Here is a 22,545-nt window from a genome sequence, read left to right on the forward strand (position 1 = left end):
TCTACCTTTCTTTCTACCTCTTCTTTCTTCTTCGCTCCATTTCTTTGTCTTTGTTACGTGTATTTGCCTTGCATTTACCGTTTTGTTTTGTCTGTTGGCCAAAACAACTGAAAACTTGGCAACGTGCTTCGAACCTCATCGAACAAGTTCGTCAGCAGGTGGACGGACAGACTCATTGTTGCCACAGGGGACGTTGCGTGGTGGCATGTAGCATGTGGCATGTGAATTTTGGGTGGTTGTTGCCGGCCGGCTAAAAAGGGGTGCAACAAAGCGGCAACCAAACAGAACTAGCGCTACCCTTCGCTAGCGGCCTTCTCCCCTGTGCCTCCTGGCTAGCACTCCCCCCTCACTCCGTCTTCACCCTGGGGCCACACCTCAAGGCACATTGCGAATCTATAAAAGTATCGAGGCGCATAAAAAACGAGCTCAGTAGTGAACGGCACTTTGCAACGGGCGAACGGCTAACGGCGTCACGTAACGGTTAACGGCTAAACCAAAAAAAAAAACTAAAACTAAAAAACAAATAAGGACGTCAAGTGCTTTACAGTGTTTTGGCCAAGCTCTGCAGGCCATGAACGGCGGATATCCGCAAGATACATTGCGCAGCTGAAACTTGGCAATAAACTGCACTATTTGAACTGACAACTGCCTGGTAACTTGTCATCATCATTGGTGAGTAAACACACGCACACACACACACAAACACACACAGACTCAGAGGGAGACTCACAGATACGCGCTCACATTTACACAAATCTATCAGCTGCTCATGTATCTGCGAGATGCACACAAAACATCTAAAAGTGTCAACAAGGCATTCCCCCAAAAATATGTCTGCAGTAACTTTTATCTTTTATCCGCATCCTGTCTTTCTCTTTGCCACATTGCGTATACGCAATGTTTGCCTTTAACACTGTTTGTTATCTTTCCTCTATAATCTTTCCTCCCTCGTGTATTTTCTCGCGAATTGTGTAGAGCATGTAAATGAAATTCATGTCAGTTGATTCGATTTCGATTGTATTTCTAATGTGGGTTGCTCTAATTTCGATAAACAGTTTGGTATCGTGTATCTTGTATCTGGCCAAGACACCAAGTGCTGCTTGCCAAGCTTTTGCTTCTGCTTCTGCTTCTGCTTGCCTGCGTGTATATTTGCTGTTTTCTTTTGTTTTCAATACATTCAACTCGTTGGCAGCCTAAATTTGAATTCAAAAAGCTGTTAACCGCACAACTATTTTCTGTGTAGGAAGGACTGACGACGATGACGACGGAGGCTGCCTCTGAATGGGGCTTTGAATACCAATTTCTTGAATTTCTTGAATGATGTGTGTGGGCCGCCGCACGCAGCGGTGTCCAAATACGTTGCAAGCTCTCGCAGATAACATCGAAACTACTTAGACAAGATCCCTTGGCCAAGCTGCCGCATTACTATCATTCGTAGAAAACGGTTTGAATTCAAAATACATTCCTAAAAAATCTTATGCAATATTTATATATTATTCAGAATAAATTGAAAGTAAAGTATAATTAGCTTTTATAACTCATCTGGTAAATTAAGTTTCAGTATAAATGCTAAAATAACTTCCTTACCTTCCTTCTATGTCTATTTTTTTTATCAAAACATTCACCTATCTATAATGATACTTTTGTAAAAATTTTCAGCCTGACTCGCATTCTACAAAAATGCTCAAATATATAAAAATATCTGAACACTTTATTTTGAATTCGTTACCAATTTTCTATTAATTATATTTTTTTTAAATATTAATTATCAAATATTGTTTTTTGCGAATCTATTTCCAAGTTTAAAATATACTATATAAGATAAAATTAAAATAAATATTTTTTATTATTAATATAAATGACATTAATGATAATACATTCAGCTGTAAATGATTTTTATATTAAAGTTTGCTCAGCAATAAATTAAAAATAATTAAAATACAGTTTTATAAATTTATTTTCTTCGAGTGTACTGTCGTTGTTGTTGTGCTATGTTTTACTGTTTAATTTGTTTACATTTTGGTTTATTGATTTATTTATTCATTCAGTAAAGTATTTTATTTACTCGCTGCCGTTTAACATGTTTCATGAAAGCAAGTTTCAATGTTGTTATTGTTGTTATGGATGGTGCTGTTGTTATTGTTGTAGCTGCTGATTGTTGTAAGTATTTTTTATTAATCGTTCGATTCATTCATTGGCAAGGTTTACTACCTTCGAGCACGTGGGCGTGTCCATTGCCTGTGTTTCACTGATTTTAGCGGTTTTTTGTGATTGTTTTTGTTGTTGTCTTGAATTGTCTGCTAAAACTGCATGCAAATTTTGCGTGCGACGGCAGCTGAAAAAGCTACAGCTACACAAATCCATATATCATGCTTTTATAAGCACCCATGACATCAGAGTCAGACAGACAGACGATCGGCACAGTGGGGCAAGCTGAGGAGCAATCAGACAGAAAGAGAGAAAGAGCGAAAGAGGGAGAGCGAAAGAGAGAGAGCGACACGGAGACGCCACACGACGATGATCGACGTTGCCTTGAATTTCCACGGCCTAGCTACAATATTGTGGCATGGTCAAAGGGGAAGCAGGGAGAAGGGGTCTTTTATCTCTGGGGGCCTCAGCTGCTTTTGTTGTTGCCGAATGCGAAAACAAAACATGAAAAAACGCATAAAAAATAAAGCGTTTGTTGCTTTTTTAAAAATTGTACGCACTGCATTTTATTTTTATATACTATACATACGTATTTTCGTAAATATATTTTTTGTAATTATGTCAAGTTTGCTTTTTTTTTACATTGCGAACTGTTTCTTTTTTTCTTACATTGAGGTGTGAAAATAAAAACCGTTTAAAGATTCGAAACTAGAACTAAAAAAATATGCGCATCTGCAACACAAAGACCTGAATATTTAATGGGTTAGTTTAATTCTTTTTTTTTTCTGTTAAATAATTAAGTACATAAATCTATTTAAATAGTTAAAGTTGGAGGTGGTATGTGGAAAACCCTTTTTTGTTTTGTTTATCAAGCTAATTTCCATAGTTAAACACTTCAAGATACATTATTCAACTTCAAGATACTTTTTATCAACAAACATTCTTCGGCCACTTTGTTTAGCTCTTTCTCGCTCCTTAACCTACCCCCTCACCTATATTCAACTTTGAACTTTGTTCGTTGTGTGTGTGTGTGTGCGTGTGTGTTGCAAGCATTAAGAAAGACAATGGGACTTTGCGAGTTGCAGATAGTTACAGTTGCCGCGTCTAGAGTCTAGACCTCTGAAAAACTAATAAATTAGCGCACTTTGTGCTCGAAGAAAATTTAATAAATTTTCCAGACTCTTGCATAAGATGCCTGCCTGGAGTCGCCTCTATCAACAACAACAACAACAGCAATAACAAAACTACAACAAAAGCGCGTTGCACAAAACCAAATCAAAGACAAAAAAAAAATAGATGGAAGAAGCAGCTAAAGGTAGCGCGAAAAGAGCCGCAAAAAGATGAAGAAGAGAAACGATGTGAAAAGTTGAATGCCTAACAAGTTGAAACACGTTGAAAATGCGAGGAAAAACGAAACAAAAGAGCGTTAAAGAAGCAGCTCAGCTCAAGGTAACAATGGCAGCTTGGAAAATGTGGAAATGTCTTGGGAATCTTTCGAAATGGTTCAAGTTGTTGTAGTTGTAGTTGTAGTCGTTGTTGTTGTAGCTACAGTTTGTTGAATTAGATAAAAGTTTAGGAAATGTTTATGCCAAATGTAAAGCGATGAAAACAACAGCGAAAGCAGAACAAAATGGAACAGAACCAAACCGAACGGTAACCAGCAACCATTTTACCTGCTTATCGCAGCGAAAGGAGCAGAGAGTGGTGGAGGGGAGGGGGAGCGGTAGGGGCAGCAGGGTCAGCTCGACAGTCGGCGGAAATGCAACGAAAATAAATGTGGGTAAAAATGCCAAGCAGGAAAAGTGTTTTTTCTTGCAGCGCCAATAGTCGGGTAAATTTTCAGCTACAAATACATACAGTTAGTCAAGTAATTGTATTGACAAAATAAAAAAAAATTCTTATTTGATTTTTTATTTAAAAATAATTAAACGCAATTAAATTCATTATATATATTTTATTAAAAAAAATAAGTTTATCTTTTGCACCATTAATTGTGTTATTTTTATACTTTGTCAAAGTAATAAATTATTTAAAAAAATGTCAAATCGCTTGTAATATAAATTCTGTGAATTTTTGTTTTTTGACTACATAATTTCTTGACTAACTGTAGCTATATATTGTATCTAAAGCTGCAATCCAAGACGCCGACTTCTGCACGTGAATATTTCACACAAAACACAAAGCGAGTGGCAAATTACGACACCACGTTGACGTCGACTGCAGCAGAGGCAGCGGCAGCGACAGCGACCGCGGCTGAGACAGAAGAATGCCTAACCAGCGCAATTTGCAAATGCGAAATGTAAATGCGACTGTGTGTGTGTGTGTGTGAATGTGTGTGTGAATACTATGAATCACAAGAATCAACAGCAAAGCGCTAAGACCACAACAAGCCAAGGGAACTCCGCACACTCATCGCTTATCTGTCTCCCCCCTCTCCCTCTCCCTCTCTCCCACACCCCGTTACTTTCCACCTCAGTTGCAGTGTTCATTCATCGATAGCACGGTGAAAATTTCGTGCGCGAGACTAAAAACAAAAGAGCAGCCAAATGAGTCGAAACTCAGGTCTAAAGACGAGATAAACAAACCAAGTGGCTAACAAGCGAAACAAACAAACAGACAAACAGACAGAGAGACAAACAGACAGTGCAATGCAATAGAGATGCAGCTGGCTAGGCACAGATACATTTGTATCTACGCATCTACGTGTGAATCGACACTAAACTGCATAGTTGAAATAGCTGAGGCCAACACTCGCACACACTCGCACACACACACACACACCTAGACAAAACAAACAAAACGGCAAATTAGCAAAGCTGTCGAAAACTTTTGAAAAGTGAAACGGAACCCAAGTCAGGGCCATTTGCCGATATCTCTATCTATATATCTGTATCGATATCTATATCTAAGCCAAACAAGCACACAAAAGATATGAATATATATAGATATAGATATGTATGTAGAACTGGAACGAGTGAGTCAGGCCCACGCAATGCGCCGTCGCACCGGCCAAACTGAAATCCGCATCCGACTTATTATCGACCCAAAAAAACGAGTTTTTCCCACGGCACACAGATAACTGGGAGACGCGTGGGCAAAACCCCGCATTGGATTCGATTGGAACGCACCCAGAGGCGCAATACACAGTCCAAATCTATATCCATATCTCTATCCTAGTCCAACTCAAGTTGTACTTTTATGACGTCATACATTCTGCATTCGTTGACAAGATTTCCGGCACAACTCGTGCCTTTTAGCCCATTTGGCACCTTTTATTTTACCTGTCGGGGGCGGAGGTGGAGGTGGAGACGGAGGCGTTGTCTTTACTGACGTAGCATTTTATGATATGGCACTGCAAATTTGTTTATAACTTGTCAGCAGATCATAATTCATATTGATGTAGCCCAATCAACTCTTGTCGCTGTCTCGTGAGCAGTTTCTATTTATTTTATTATTATCTAATTTCCATCATGTGACAACAATTTGCACACAAATCACAAGCCACAATTGTGGACTGATTGTATATGATAAAATATAATATATTAGCACTTCCACTTTTCCAGCAAGCAAACTCAACGTTGATTATCTAAATAAATATCATTAAATTCCATTGCCAATTGATAATAAGAAAATGCAAGTTCTTTGACGTGCCGAAGATAGGAATAAAATAAATATTTAATAAATTTAAAGATACTCGCATCGTCTGTAAAATGTCTTTGTATTGTAAAATTTTTAAGACAATTTAAATTTATTCATAGATACGAGCAGCAATAAAATAGAAATGCATAAAATCAATTAATTTAAACATCTTTTTAAAGCTTTAGTGAGAAATATAGAACCATAAAGAGACTCAATCATATGCATAATCATATAAATATATTTATGTCAACATATTTACGACTTGGAATAGAAATAAAGAACCATAAAAGACATAAGCTTATTAAATTTAACTGTTGTTTTCATAAGCATATATTTTTGCTTAGCTAGATATCCATAACTGTAATCAAAACCTAATCAACTTGTCGAACCAAACTTGAATATTAACAATTTTTATTTTTATTTTACCATGACAATTTTATGAGTGTATAATTGTTGCTGAGAGTTAGATGGGTTATTTTTAAGGGGTATTATACACCACTTTGGTGCAAATACTAAAACTAAAACACAGACCAATAAACAAATGGAAAATGCAAAAAGAAATGTGCATCAAAATTAAATGAATTCATGTGCAAATATGCGAGATTAAATGAAATGAAATATTTTGGCAATTAAAACGAGACACAAATTTGTACTTGGTTTTGTTTCGGTTTTTCTGTCTATCTTTTTAGTCCGCTTGTGTGTTTTTGGCAGTTTTATGTGTGTTTCATCGCAAAGCTACAACAAACAAACAAACAAACAACAATTTCAACAATACAAATAACTGTAAAATATTTATATAATTAAAACATGCCAATGACAATCCAAAGGGTGAAGAGAGGGCTAAGAGTTGGCTAAGTTTAGATTCTAATATATTTTGTGTATTCGCGCGTTGATAATAATCCCAACGGACTCTTGCAACTGTTGATTTGCAGATACAATTGCATCTTATAGATACAATTGCGATCACAGCGCCGATATTCATCAAATTTGCATTAGCAAATGAGCGCAGCAAAGACAGAAATAGAGAAAGAGAGTGGGAAAAAGAGGAAAAAACTAAAGCAAAGTCAGCGGCGACTTCGGCAGCGTTTCACAGTTAACTCAATTAACTTATAAAATGTAAACTATGCGAGCGCCGACACCAACAACAACAACAAGAGCAACAGAAACAACAATAATAATAACAACAACAGCTAAACGGCAACGGTGATTAACTCTTGGCCACAGTGGGGCATCATCCACATCCACTGGGCCTGGCTTTCCATATATGTAGATGCGTGCCTCGAGATAGAGATACGTGAATGTATCTACAAGTTACAAGTTACGCTTTGCAGACTCGCGCAGTCAGCTGAGCGCGAATAATTACCACGCCATATCTTCTAAACAGAGCAGGGAGAAGGGGGCAGACGATGGAGTAGGATAGAGGGGCAGGGGGAAAGGGGAAGGGGGGTTGCTAAGCTAAGGCGCCGTGCAAGAGGCGGACTCAGTCAAAGCCACAACTAGTCGTAAACTCAACTAAAAATAGTTGGCGCGGTGAATGGTTAGCTTCAAATGAATGTAGATCGCACGCTGACCATGGCTGCATATCGTTGGATGGTGGTTGGGTCGTCGGTGGGTCGTCGGTGGGTCGACGTCGAGCGCCAGCGGTGCTAATGTGCTTATGAACGCCAGTTGCTGCCACAGGTCGCTCGCTGGCGAAATGTGATAATCGGACGAGGCGACTTCAATATCGGTTCAATGTGCGCGAATGCCAAGCGAATGTCGAGTAGACCGACTGATCGACCGACGGACAGACAGTCGGACAGACAGACGGACGCATTTGCACATTTTGCAGGTATTGAACCCATTAATGGCCCATTTGTTTTCAGCCGCGATTTTTCCCAGCAAATGAAAGTTCGTTCAAGCCCAGCAAACAACCCACCGTTGGTCCAATTGATCATCAGCTAAATTTACTCACTTATTTACGAGCATTAGTAATTAGTTAAGATAGTCATACTTTCCATATGATCTCATAGATGCCTATATCCAAATAAAATAATTATAACCATCAAATAATTGGCAAATCTCTGAAATAATTATCCCAAATCAAATCAAATTTGTAATAAATATATGCTTAACAATGCCTTCTGAAAGTCTTTTGCTATATATAGATTTGGTTAGTATCCATATTTACAGGAACTTTTCTAAAGAAAGACGACTAGATTTTATCAAAGAGATAGTTTTAAATTTGACATTAATTTCTATACATTTTACGTCAAAATATCTCTGATATAGTTATCAAACCCCTTAAATCGGCCCTCAGAGTATTATTTTTAATTTGTCTAGATCTCTTAAGACTTGCACTAATAATTTGCATTTTTCAGAGAGTAGTTGCATTGTCAAGTTGCCTCTTGTCGTGCATTCTGTCCAATTTGACCAGGTATAAGTTCTTTTGTTGCTTCGCTTGTCTCTTAATGCTTGTTGCTGACTCTGAGCCCAAAGTTAAGAACACAAAAGTCTTTTCATGCCGTTTTCATTTCCATTATCGTGCGAATTTTTCTAGCTGCTTGCATTGCGCTCCCCTTTATATATTTTTTACTATTCTCCCTTTTACTCTTTCTCTGACGCTTTGTCCACGCAATTTTCTTGTTGTTTTCTTATTAACATTATTTCTGTTTTTGTTGTTGTTGTTTTTATTTGCTACGCCCTGCCGCCCACTCTTGGCGCATAATTGCCTTTTGATGTAGTTGATGTTGATGTTGTTATTGTTTCAAGAGTCGCCGCTGGCCATGTACATGTCGCCGCAGCTCCTGCCACAGAACCCCACCCCCCCTTTTTCGGCCCAGAGGTTGTTGCGCATTTAAAGCAACATTAATTGTTATGATTTACAATGAGAAAAATCATAAATTAATTATTCATGGCGCACACAGGGGGAAGCCAACAAACTCCGACAGTCGCATTGACCATTGGTCAGAGAGTTTCCTTGTTGTTTCCGTCAAGTGATTCCTAAGAATCACCTGGTTAGGGGAGATGGAAGCCGGGAGGGGAAAGCCGACAGTAGTTATAGACCAATTAGCTAACGGAACTACGTGCAAATCGTTGCATCTTGTTGATGGCTGCTTAACCGTTCAAAGCTGCGGTTCATTTTCCGACTCATCTGAGATAGTTTTGCATCTGTTGCTGGCACCGCTGCTTGCCACTTGGAAAGCGGGTTAATTGATGGCTTTTGCATTAAATTGCCACGCTCGACAATCAGCGGGCAATTGGTGCACTCTATGTGTATCTAAACGAGTACATATCTGTATCTGTCAATCTGTATCTGTGCGCCTGTGTATCTGTGCTGTGCCTTGCATTTGTATCTTTTGCATGCAGTCGCGTTTTGAAGTTAATTATCGAGTTCATGTTCGTGCCGCAATTTCTTAAGCTCTATTAGATCAGAGAAATTCACAATATAGATAAGAGTGGGGGAGAGCAGAGAGGATAGGGAAAGGGAGACACTTTGCTAGTTCAGAATACATAAATCAAGTGTGCCCACATTATGATTTCAGTGCCATCTGCGATCCAGCCCCGAACTAAAGCTATTTATTTGAACACACTTGCCACAAGTTCACGCCACACACTCAGCAACGACGTCGTCGTTGTCGTCATCGTTCTTGCCTCTAAAAAGTCTAGACATTGCCCAGTCGCATCTTCCATGTTGGATTCCAACTTCCCATGGAGCAACCACGCACATTAATCGGATGCGTGCTAAATTTATTGATATGTCAATGCTGTCTTCCCTCCTTTCCCTCTCCAACCACTCCCTGCCTCTTCTGCCTCCTCTTTCCCGCTCTAAGTGGTCTGCGCGTTGTCTCCTTGAGTAGATACCACAAATGTTATTTCGCCTCATGTTAGTTGACATTATCTCGTGTCCGCTTCTTGCCCTCTCTTCCTCTATCTCTCTCTTCACACACATTCCCTAAATATTTTTCTTTATTTTGAATCAATTTCGTCATATTCAGCATATTCGTATTGCCATCGATCTATGCTAGATTCGAATTATTTAATTTCAACTCAGACAAAACTAAACTTCCATTTGCATTTCCTCTTTCGCTTTGCGTGATTCATTTTCATATGTTGTTATTTTATTATAAGCATAATGTTTGTCTTTTATTTTTTTGTTGTTTTGGCTATTTTTTTTTTTTGGCGGGGGTGTTGTTTTTTCATATCATATCGTTTCGTTTTTGTTTTATTTTATTTTTCCTATATATTTCCGTGTGAACTTCCGTTTTTTGTTGCCTGCTTCAGCTTCTCCCTGTCCCTGGCTGAAAAAGGCAAAAGTTTGGAACGTGTTTGAAATATTGATAGCGAGTGCAGAGACCACAACAACCAACAACAGACATTCAGTAACGCAGCGGTGGTTGCAACAACAACAACAACAACAACAATCTACTAACACCTAGCGCTGGTCGATGGTCTGACCCTCTCCCTCTCCCTCTCTCTCTCTATGTCTGTCTTTCACCCACTGCCTGTCGCTTTTGGCGATTTTGCCTTTGCCTCTGGCTGCACGACAGCTCTGTCCTTCTCTTTACCCCTGCCTGCCCCCTTTGGTGTTAGCCTCTGGTGGTGTCCCCCTTTACGGTGCCATTAGACAATAACTGGTAATAATCGTTGAACCGTAAAATAAACATGGATACGCGCTGCACTTGTTTAGGTAACACCAACCAACACCCAACAACCAAGCAACTAACCAACAACCAAGCAACTAACCAACAACTGAACAACCCGCCGCATGGTCAGGTGTCGATGTCGATGTCGTTGTCGTTGTTGTCTCTGTTCCCCGGTGTCTATCTATCTCAGTTCCCCTTCTGCCCCTTTGTCTGTGGCTCTGTTGCTGCTGGTTATTACGTCTATACCTGACAACTGCCTTCTGCCGTGTTTTTGCCGGACGTTAACTGATTTGTGCATTGACGCGAAGTCGTAGAAATATTCAGCATAAATACTCGAACAACGTGTACTTGCGAACTTAAGCCAAGTTGTGGTGCACCTCTTGTTGCTGTGGTTGCCTCTGAATGACTTGAAATGGTTTTAATACTTTCCACAAAGAAAACCATTTTCTGAAGATTATATTTTTGATTTATTTTTGCTTTTTGAAATGTTGCAAATAATTTATTTCAATATTTTCCCGTAGCCAATTCACATTTTATAACAGCAGCAAAAGAAAAGCAATCAATCTGCTAAACTTTTCAAAAAGTGACAACTTAAAAAAAATATAGGAAAATTATTAAAGATCTGCTTGGCTGCTTAAATATCTTGGATCGATTAAATTATTTAACTATCCATAGACTTACAAATTTGTTGTATTTCTTTATTCATTCTTAAAACACTTTTTTAAATTTGTTAATCTAATTGTCAATTTAAAACATTATTTATAGTTCTATTTTTAAACTAAATTGTTTGGTTGTCTACTGCTTTAAGTCGACGTTGAATCAGTTAAGTAATAAACTATACATAAAAGTATAATTAATTAATAAATATTTAATTATTGCAACCTGCATTTAATAACTAAAAGCTTAACGGACTCCACTTCTTAGACGCTTAGTATTTTATTAAAAATAATTTCAATGGCCATCTGCACTTGAGCAAAGCAGGCCAAGATTTGCATCTGAATTTCAGCACAAATTGATAGGCTGTTGCTTGACTAGACTAGTCCAGTTCCATTCATGATATGGGAAGCTTAAGTCTCTTCAATTATAATTATTTTTTAGACTCTATTCCTAAGCATCTACGTATTTGATTGCTCAATCTGTGAGATGTGAAAATGTAAACGAGCAATTGGGGTAAGTGGTTCAGTTTGCTGTTCTAAATGAGAATATCTTAAGTTCATCAGCAAAAGCAGCTTCTGTTGAAATCGCTGGCACAGATACAGATACGCAGATACAGATACAAATACAAGTACAAGACACAAGCAGTTGCTTGTAGGTTAAGTTTTATGTCAAAAATTTTACGGCTAGCGAGCAGTGTGGCCTGCGGACTCTTCCGGATAGGAAGAGGGGAAGAAGAGGAAAGGGGGGGGGGGGGTTATGTGACTGGGCAAGTGTTTCACACAGTAAACTTGAAGTTAATGAAATTAAAACGTAAGCAGCCGGCATATACGCAATAAACACAAAAGAAATTACAATTAAATTGAAAGCAGACAAGAAGAGATTCAGTTTACTTTCCCCTCCCCCACCCCACCCCTTCAGCTACCTTCTCCAACCACCGAAGACGTTGGCGTGGCATGCAACCCAAATGGAAATGAACTCTCGTGGGCCGTTGCTGCAGTTGTTCCTCATATTCGTGCATCTTCCGTCCGAAGTTAGTGGAGAGCCCTATCGCGATGCTCCATTTGCTCCAACCTCCCCCACTCCCCAGGCCCCTTCTCTCCTGTACTCCCTTCCCTGAACTGAAGCTTCAGTACTTGATTCGCTCGCATGACATGCGGCTTTTAATCGCATTCGTTTCAATTGCCGGAATTTGATTGTGAAATGAGCAACGACTTTGGGCGTTGAGACCCCACTGACTACACTCCCCTGCCTCCTGCTGCCTCTCTCTATGTCTGCATCGACTTTCTTTGTTCAGCCAAGTGAGGCCCTGCACTTCTTTTATAACGCTGCTTAACTATTTCAACTTTAAGTGCAAAAAAAGTGCAAATTTAATGTTAATGTTATTGTTTATACTCATACTCAACTCATCATATGTGAGTATTACGAACTTTAAGCTTGGCTTTTTTAAAAGTGAAACCTTAGGCTTTATTCTCAGTCTTTTTCCTTTTCTCTCTCTCTCTCTCTCTCTCCCTCTGTCTCCTTTCCTTCTCCTCTTTCTGTTGCGTGTTGTGCATAGACGAAGACCCACACATGTTTTATTTTCAATTACAGTTTTTAAGCAATTTTCTCGTCATTGTTGTTAATGTTTGTTTGTTGTTGCTTATGAAACTTTCTATATGCATTATTTGTAGCCGCCTTAGTTCTTTCACTTTGATACCAACCACCCACACTCACCCAAGGCCATGCCGAAGTGCTGCCAACTTGTTTTTCTACTGTTTTATATTTATATTTTTCACTTTTCCCAAGTTTCCCATAACTGACGGCATCAACATTTAAGCCCAGTCATAATTATTATGCACATTTCGCTTTCTCACTCTCACAACATTTCCTTTTGTTTTCCTTTTCCCGCCACCACCCACCTGCTCCCTCTCATCGCCCGTGGCGTCAGTAATTAAAATTTTACTTTGCACATTTCACTTGACTTTTCTGTCAGTCGCAATGTATTCCGCTTTTAGCCAAATGCATTTTCATTTTCCGTCTATGCAACTTGTAAAAGCCATTTACAACTGCAAGTTTTAAGCTGATTTTCCCGGAACCGTCAACCGGCTAAATACTTTTAGCGTACACTATGTATTAGGAGTAACAGAAGTTGTCGCTGCTTAACATGAGGAAGAAATGTTATTTCGTAATTAACATTTTATGAAAATGTTATTATTAGAATTTCAGCTTCTTAACATCACACAAAAATGTTAAACAGAGCAATGTTATTTGATTATGGAAATGTTAGTAAAAGAATTTTAAAATTAAACCCAATTGAAATAAAAGATATTTATGATTTGCTGAGTTTCTGTATCACATTTTTGTAAAAAATATTTTTTACATACAAATGAAAAATTTATAAAACTATTGATATCTCTGCTGTATTTAATAAATTACTTGTTAATTGAATTAAATTATTTTTTTTTTACATTTAATTCCTAACAAAAAATTCAATTGATAAACTTTTTGCGAACGTGTCCTGTTTATGAAATCATTTTATTTATTTAAACATTTAAGTGAATGAATTAATAAAGAACAAATTGAAATAAAGAAAAACTAGTTATGGTAAAAGGGTCGCCACAAACGTATTTGATAAATACAAATGCAAATAATGTAAATACAAATAGTCAACAATATGCAAATTAAATATTTGCGAATGCAAACACAAATACAAACTCAAAGCCGAATCAAGTGGTGCGGGAAATAGAGTGGCATGCGGCATGTGGCAAGTGGCAATTGGAAATTGGAGAGGGCAGGAAGTTAGCTAGCCCGTAGCTTGTCTCGAGGAGCTTCAATAGCTTGCATAATACAAATAAACACAAACAAATGCATACATAAATCGTGTACTTGAAAGTTTAATTCTTGGCTCAGTTAGTTGAACGTTGAGTTGGTTCAAGGATATGTGCGTGTCCTGAATGGGCACAATAACGTACCAAGTTGCGTGTGAAGGCCAACAACCCAAACAACGACAACAATATCGACAACAACGACTAACGAACAGAACAGCAGCAAAAGCTGAACTTTTACGAAACAAGAAATGATGTTTAAGGACATTAAGGACATACCTACACCTGTCGATATTTTGTACAGTTTGGCGTGCGCTCCGTTTCTGTTCATTAAAACGAGAAGAGCTCCCCTCAGTCTGCCCCTTCCTCGTCGCCTATCTCAACCGGTTACGAAAACGGTTTCACTGCATCCTCACAAAGGATCGATGAAGATGGAAGCGCAGCATTTCCGTTCGCAAAACTCGTTTGCCAGAAAGTGTCCTGCCTGGCAGTTGTTCGAGGCGCCCCTGAAAGTTACCGTTTGACATGTGACTGCATCCCCTACTCCTTAACCCCTACCCGCTTCCTTATTGACCCATTCGATTTGCGACCTTTTGTTTCGACAGTGAGAAAGCAGCTCCAAAAGGTAATCACCATTAAAACTCATTCCAAGGGCAACTGCCAAATGCCGAAATACAAAGCCAAGTTAACACGGACACGCCATGGTCAATATTCCCCAGGATATTAAAACTAGCACTGGCCACATAAAGTACTTTGGCTAGTACTACGATTAATCCATACAATGTACCCAAAGTCAAACAGAATCAAGCTGCGACAACAACAACAAAAAGAACAGCAACAAAAGCTGGAATATTTTCTTCCTTTGGCGCTGTTATGGGGGCAGATGAGTTTTAATTTACGATATATCAAAATGTTTTCATTATCAAGCTATAGTAAAGTTAGCTCGTGAAATATTTAATTAGCGTTTCCTTTTACTAAGGGAGGTGCTCACAGAGAAACTTCAATAATGTGAATAGATGAACGGGAATAAAAAAAGTCGTTTATATTTTATTTTCACTAAAATCCTTATATCTTTAAAACGCCAATTTAAGAAAAAATGAAATAAATTCAGCTTAAATGTAGATCAAATAAGTATATGTTATTTTACCAAAAATGACAGCTATCAATTGATATGTCTAGCAGGTTATTTCCCAATTTTTGTTCTCTTTTAAAGCTAACATAAGATGAGTTTGCATCTGGTAAGAGTTGTGGAAGTTCCCAGTACAGTATTGTGTCTGGCAGCGGAAATAAATTTGTTTGTCAAAAAATGCGCTAACCAGAGAAATAAATTGCGCCTGTTTTATGGCTGTCTAGTGGCATTACAAGAGGCATTTTAAAAACATGGATAAGGGGTTGTATGCGGTATGGTGGGCTGGGGTGGGAGGTGTGGCACTTATTGACTTGGCTGGCAGAATGGCTTGTTGGTTGCTTGATGGCGCCGGCGACGACTGCCAAATAGAGTCGAGTCGAGAATAATTGCGCTGCAGTTGTCGCAATGGCAGCAGGAACGTGGAAATTGTTGGACAGACAACCTTGAGCTAATTTGGCAAGAAAAAGCTATCAGAATCGCCCAACCCAACCCCTACTCCCTCTTTCTCTTTCTTTCTCTCTCACTCACTCACTCACTCACTCACTCACTCATGTTGCTGTTGCTGTTTGTCTCGTTGCAGGGGCCAACTGTGGGCCAGACAGAATTCCTCGCACAACGCCGTCGGCAACATCATGACAGCCGCTAAGTGGGGCACCGTCACAAGGCAGACGCCCCAAAAATAGACGTGGCAACGCCAAAGGCAACGGCAACAAATCGGAAATGCTCTCGGCGACCGTCTTGCAGATGCCGCCGTCTCAATCCCGCAACAGCGGCCTGGTGCTGGGCGTCTGCCTCGGCCAGCTGATGCAGCAGCCAGCACAGACTGCCACAATGGCAGCCAAGCTGCCACCAGGCGAGCCACAGAAGGAAAAACCGTTGACATCCAGAGCAATACGTTGCTGGCCACCGCCCTGTTTCATAGTGCTCGTCTCACTGCTCGAGGTAGGTGACCAACTAAATTCGAGTGTACTTGTTAGCTGACCATCTACTCCCTGCATTCCCCCTTCACCCCCACCCATCTAATGGGATTAACCTCGTGCCAAGGGGGTTTGATTGAGTTGCGGGCCAGGTTGCCATGACATCGACCATGTTGCACAACATTGAACGTGCTCATTTCGGGGGTGATTTAATTGCTACCAACTTAAATAAACCTAAATAAGTGCAAACAGCTCGTTCTAAAATTAGTTTTATAACATGTTATTATTTTAAATTTTAATCCGAAGTGATATTTGATCAGTCTATTATTTATTTTTTGTGAAAACATGTTATATATTTAAATTGGATTTGAGCTGCATTTTAAATGACATAAATATATTTACATCATTTTATATTCTGGCAAATTTCTTGATGTGAAAAAAAATATAAATTATTTGAAATTATTTTCTCTTTACCTCTTTATTCTTTTTCAAATTATATTTTTTTTGTTTAATTGCCAATGTTAAATCTTTATTTCTTAATTTGTTTTCAGTTCAAACAATTTTTACATTTCATTTCTAAATTTCTGCTTAAGTTTATCATAAAACTCAAAATACAGATGTTTATTTATTTATTTGTGTTGAAAGAGGTGGTAATTGAAAAAGTTCTTTAAATTTTGTATGTAGTGTTTTTGCTCATCATCTAAAAACTCCTTGTACAAGCAAAAGTGAATTAAAAGTCATCTATTTTTGTAAAAATAAGTAGTTCATAAAAGAACTCTTCTATTAATGGTATTAAATTGTTTGTATGAATTTTACAACTTCCACTCTTTATAGCTTTCTTCTTTTTAATAGTTGAATTACAATCATCTTCTGCAATATAACTTTGAAGAGCATCTCTTATAGCTTTCTCTATTTAATATGCATCATATTTGCCACATGCCTCCCCTCTGTTTGTTGCTTAAATGGCGACCCTTCGTCAGACTCCGCCGCAGACTCCCCGTAACAGCTGTTGCTCAAATCGCTCCCCCTTTGTTTGTGGCAAACTTCTTGAACTTATTTCACTGGACTCTTTTGCAAAGTCATCTTTCTGCGTGGCATGAACTGAAGTTAATGCTGATGGCAAGGGTGGTTCGATTTGGGTGTTCCCAGTCAAGCAATAATACAACCTGATCATATTTCACATAGGCCACGTTGAACTTGCCTCGACTTGTGGGGCATATACCCGTAAATTGCCGACTGGCCATTAAGCGAGTGGCGAGCAGAAGCATTTGCAAATGGCATTTGGCTTCCGGGTAAAGGATATTTGAGTCCGAGTATCAACAGAACGCGAAACAGGAGACGACCCCAATGTGGGAGAGAGTGCGTGCGAAAATCCAACACTTCTCTCTGTCTGTCTGTCTGTCTGTCTGTCTGTCTGTCTGTCTGACTGTCTGTCTGGATTTGTGTCTGCCACTTGCAGACTGGACGCCGCCAGCCACAGGAGGGGGCAATTGCAATTTGGATTCGCATTGGGATTGGAATTGGGATTGGAATATTGCTATTGGGCTTGGAATGTGGAATGTGGCAAGGCGCATGAAATTTGCCGACGACGACGACGATGACGACGTCTCGCCACTGTCTGCTGCCAGTCTCGTTGTGTGTTCAACTTGGTTCAACTACACAGTCTGAGCCCGAGGGGTTGCTCTGACTTTCCTTGCTTTTTGTTTTGGTTTTTCGTTTTCCCTCTTTCTTTGCTTTTGCTTTGCTTTAGTGTCAGAACGACGGCGCCGTTGTGGGTCTAAAAAAATAGCTAACATTGTGATGGCTTTATTGCCGACCCCATCCCCCAAAGCCCTTTTCTAAGCCATAAGAAAAACAGAGAGGGAGAGAGAGAGCGAAAGGTCGACAAAGTGTAATGGATAGGGTTAAGAGTAGACAGAAAATAGAAATCAGTCTAATATTCAAGATTATAATTGCTGTTTTAAACATACTATTTTTAAGATATTTTTCAGTATTTATTCAGGATATAATTGTTAAATTAAAACTATAAACAAATATGTCTATAATATTTGAATTAAGTAGAAAATTCGTATTAAAATTCCGAAGAACAAAGTATTTTGCTGAGAGCGAGATAAAAATCGTATTTAAATTAAGAAAATCGGAGATATTAAACCGTTTAGAATTCACCTTTTCTCGTATTTAGTCTTCTGTCTTGAAACCGTTAAGAATTTACTTTATCTCCTATTTCATCTTCTGTCTTCTTGTAATTTCTCCCATCTCTTTCAGATTTTTGTCTTTGTATACGTGGGTTCTGCTCCGCCGGAGGATTCGCTGCTCATCTATCGCCCGGATCGTCGATTGCAGCTTTGGCGCTTCGTGTCCTACGCCTTATTGCATGCCAGTTGGTTGCACCTAGGATTCAATGTGGTCACCCAGCTGCTCTATGGCCTGCCGCTGGAGTTGCTCCATGGATCGGGAAGAACGGCTGTCGTGTATGTGGCGGGTGTCTTGGCCGGCTCATTGGGCACCAGCGTTGTGGACTCCACAGTGTATCTGGTGGGTGCAAGTGGTGGAGTCTACGCTCTGCTGGCGGCACAGTTGGCCAATGTTCTCCTCAACTTTGGCCACATGCGACATGGACTCGCCCAACTGCTAGCTGTCATTATTTTTGGTGAGTTTACTCTAATCTCTCCGCTTCCAACTCTAATTGTCCAAGTCTTAGTCTCATGCGATCTGGGCTACACGTTGTACTGCAGGCAAATGGCCTTGGTGGAGTATCAGCCATCAGCTGGAGCCACGATCTCAGTCTCCTACATAGCCCACATGACGGGCGCCTTGGCGGGATTAAGCTTGGGTCTCTTCCTGCTCCGTCAGCTGGATGGCAGCCTGCGTCCACGTCTGCTGCGTTGGCTGGCTTTAGGCGTTTGGGCCACCTTCAGTGGATTTGCCTTTGCCTTCAATTTGATCAACACTGTAACAGCTCAACTGTTGGCCGAGCAGGAGGGGGAGGTGATCAAGCAGCATCTGTTGCATGATCTTGGCATGGAGCGTTGACTGAAGACTGAACCCAGTCAGACCCTGAAACTATACTCATCATATCTGAATAATAGACTAGTCACTAGCTCGTAATGCATTCCAGGACAATGTGCTCAAAAGTATAACTCTAAGAACCTGAAACGAATGGAAAATGGGAAATTCTCTCCTTACAGTCAGGTGCGCTCAAAGGAAATCATATGCTACCAATTATCTTATGTAAATGCCAAAAAAGAAATGGAGTCAAAGCGGACTACTCAACTGCTAACTGAGCGAGGCTCAATCCAAAATCAAAACTTTGATAACCAATTCAACCTATGCCGCTTAAGATAGTGCTATGCATTCTATATACTCTTAAGATGCAACTGAAATCATCCCATGTATTTATGAAATTATTATATGCGCTGTCAAAACAGTTTTAGCTAGGCTACAAATAACTCAAGTTCCGAGAGAAGGAAACCCTATAAGCAATAAAATATCTACAAATTATTAAAAAAGTTTCGATATTATTTAACGGAAAAATTGGTAAGTAAATTTTTTTTCAGCGTTTCGTCTCATTGATTGTTTATAAGTCACACAAATCTTATTACTAATATAATAAATTTGAGATTGGAATTGTAATCTTGAAAGTCACTAATTCTGAAAATTATTTTAGATCATGCATATAAAAAATAGATTCGTTTTTATTCGCCATTAACTCAATTATATCTTTATGCATCTCTAAGTAAAATAAATTGAAATAATAAACAAAAATTGCATGACTTTTGGCCGAGTTCATTCTGTGTTTTATGAATCAATTTATGGCTATAATATGTATAAATATACAAGTGCTTTGGAAGGTGGTACACGTGAAAAACAACAACGAAAAGTTAACGATCCAAAAACAGCAACAAAAGCAACAACAGCAACAACAGCAAGAAACAAATGCAATTGGCAATTGGCGAAACGAAAACGAAAAGTAAATAACAAACAAAAAATTAGCCGGTCGATTTTGTTTGTTGGCATTGCCTCATCGAGAATTGGCCTAATTAGGCACTAGGGCCCACCATAAAAGTGACTGTGGTTGGCTTTTGTTTTGGTTGTCGGTTTCGTGTCGCAGTTTACAAAGTCAAATAAGCGATAGGAATGCTGATGGTCAAAGAGATACCCTTTAGAATAAACTAAAAAAAATTATGTAAACTATTAATTAATTATGTTTATATATTGGGTAGAGGTACAAGTTTATTTATCTCATACTATTCTAGTTCAAATTCTAGATACCCCATAATATATTTTGTTTACAGGGTATCCAAAGCAGATAAACCGAAATTGTAAACGTTTCTGACCGTATTTCACTGAAATTTAATAACTCTTCGTTGCATTTTGTTGCCGCATTCGATATCTGCTGCTGCAAAAACAACAACAACATAATAACAACAATACCCTCTGCTCGTCGTCTTCCCTTTGCCGCACAAGGAGCCACAACTTTTGATGAGACATTGATGGTTCAATCCCCCAATCGACCCACCAGCAAGTCGAGCCAATTTAGCAAACTGAATGCGATTTTTATATGCAACTTGTGCAACTGATGTGTGTGCAACAACATGGTTGGCCAGTGGTTGCAAGTTGACTGCAACTTCTTGACTCCGCGAGACGCTTAAATCCTCGTTAAGTCATCACCAGAGTCAGGTGAGCTGGTTCTGGAAAAAAACAAAAAAACGTTGACAGAACCAGAAACCGGGCGACATTTGACAACAAATATTTGTGACATTAAATGCCGTGGCAAGTCTTATCCTCATGCTCATCCTCATCCTCATTGAGATCCAGATTCAGATGCATCCCCACAAGCTGTGGAACAAGCAACTCAGCAGCTACGTGCTCATTTCACTAATTTAATGAAGACCTTTGCGGTGACTCGTCCTGGTCCATTGTCTGGACGAAGCGTCGTCTTCAGATTGATGAGCTTCAAGTTCGAGTTTGAGTTCGGGTTCGGGGTCTGTGGTTGAGTGGTTGAGTAGACCACATATGTATGCCCAGGCCTTGCTGATCCTCCTCCAGCTCCTTCTCCTTCGCGTGGCTTTCACTGGCAGCGGGAACTGACTGCATCAATAATTTGTGTTCGCCGTTGAAAATAATTGACCAAGTTTGTCTGTTTGCGGTTCTCTGGGCCCAGACGGAAAGCGTTGTGGCATTTAATCTACTTGCAGCCGTCCAAGTCGAAGTAACTTCAATTGAGCCTGAGCCTGAGCTTGAACCTGAACCAGAGTCTGTAGATGACAACGACAACTGAAACGGCGGCAGCAGCTGCCAAAGACGACAAAAAAATAAAAATATAAAAAAATAAAAACAGAAAGAACTGCAGCAGTCCTTGTCTCTTTGTCTCGGTTTCGAACTCACTGCACTTCGCGTAATTGAAATAATTTTAAGTGAAAAATCTGCATTCAAAAAAAATTTCAGCGCACATAAATGTGAAGAGCAGCAAAAACTTAGTAAGTAAGTAGTAAACCAGAAGAGAAGCTTCCAACAGATTGACCAGCAGATGCGCTACAAATGGAGAGAGAAAACTCCTGAAGTCAACTTAGTGTATTTATAAAGTATTTGTAATATCATCCTGTGTATTACTGTCGATTGTTTTTTGGAATAAATATAAATATATATGTAAATATTAATAATTAAATAGTAAATGAAAAAACACAAAGCATAAGTAATATTACAAAGCTGTTTGAATCACTTTAGAAATCAATTAAATTAATTAAAAGAATGTACTTTTAACGATCCTTACAGTCAATTTTATAATGTAAGTAAAATGTAAGGAAATTATTATAGAATCTGAAGATAGTTTTCATTCTAGATACAAGGAAGCCATAGCATTGATTTTTCAAAGATTATCATCTCTTTAACTCAACTCATCACTCCACTTGAAACTCATATGCCCCAAAAAATTGACGGCTCTTTTATGTTCCAGCAGAGTGCACAAAATTTACATGTACCAATTTTCAAGAGTTGCCGGGTGGACACACAAAAAAAGAGTCAACAGTTTGCAGTTTGGCATCCGGCCCGGTTGGAGCCATCTTAATCCTTGGCATTAAAGCAAATTACACTACACTAACAGCAGCTGCCTGGCCAAAACTCTCATTTCATAGTGAAGCAATGAATTTTGGAGGCAAAACTCTGCAGAGGCAACGATCATCGAGCACCGTAATTTGGTTAATTCAACGCTCAGCCAAAAGTCGTTGGCCCGCTGCCGCCTTCATCGACAATTCTCTTATTCGGTTTGGGGATGGGATGGGACCACGTAATGGGCGCTCAGCACGCGGCTGCCACTCGTCAATTTCAATGAAAGGTTTGGGTTTTTTTTTTTTTTTTGTTGCTGTTGTTGACGATCGACACGTTCACGTCTGCGCATCTGACGAGGATGATCCTGCTGGTTGCCTCCTTGCCAGGCGGCTTCTTCAGCAGCAGCGGCAGCGGCAGCAGCCTCAATTTAGTTTCTTTCTGGCCCGAGGGCAACATCGACTCAAGTTAAGTTTTTATCACATGCTGCACTTGCCGCATTTTTCGGTGGCTGTAATTTTGCTTCAGACATTATGAGATCCAACCTCTCCCAGACTCTGAGCCAGCCCCAAAACCAGACC

General features: G+C 39.4%; 1 protein-coding gene across 2 annotated transcripts; it reads left to right on the top strand.

Annotated features, from left to right (window-relative positions):
• The first annotated feature begins 568 nt into the window (after positions 1-568).
• On the top strand, positions 569-19,397 carry LOC117787772 (protein rhomboid). Of its 2 annotated transcripts, none has more exons than XM_034626381.1 (4): positions 569-672; positions 15,583-15,944; positions 18,185-18,569; positions 18,621-19,397. In XM_034626381.1, exons 2-4 carry the CDS (start codon positions 15,723-15,725, stop codon positions 18,950-18,952), a joined length of 939 nt encoding a protein of 312 aa, XP_034482272.1. In that variant the 5' UTR covers positions 569-672; positions 15,583-15,722; the 3' UTR covers positions 18,953-19,397. The 2 variants fall into 2 exon arrangements, with proteins under 2 accessions (XP_034482272.1, XP_034482273.1); XM_034626382.1 differs by lacking the exon at positions 569-672 and adding an exon at positions 3,498-3,597.
• The last annotated feature ends 3,148 nt before the right edge of the window (positions 19,398-22,545 follow it).

This window comes from Drosophila innubila, assembly GCF_004354385.1.
Source record: "Drosophila innubila isolate TH190305 chromosome 3L unlocalized genomic scaffold, UK_Dinn_1.0 0_D_3L, whole genome shotgun sequence".
Lineage (NCBI taxonomy): Eukaryota > Metazoa > Arthropoda > Insecta > Diptera > Drosophilidae > Drosophila > Drosophila innubila.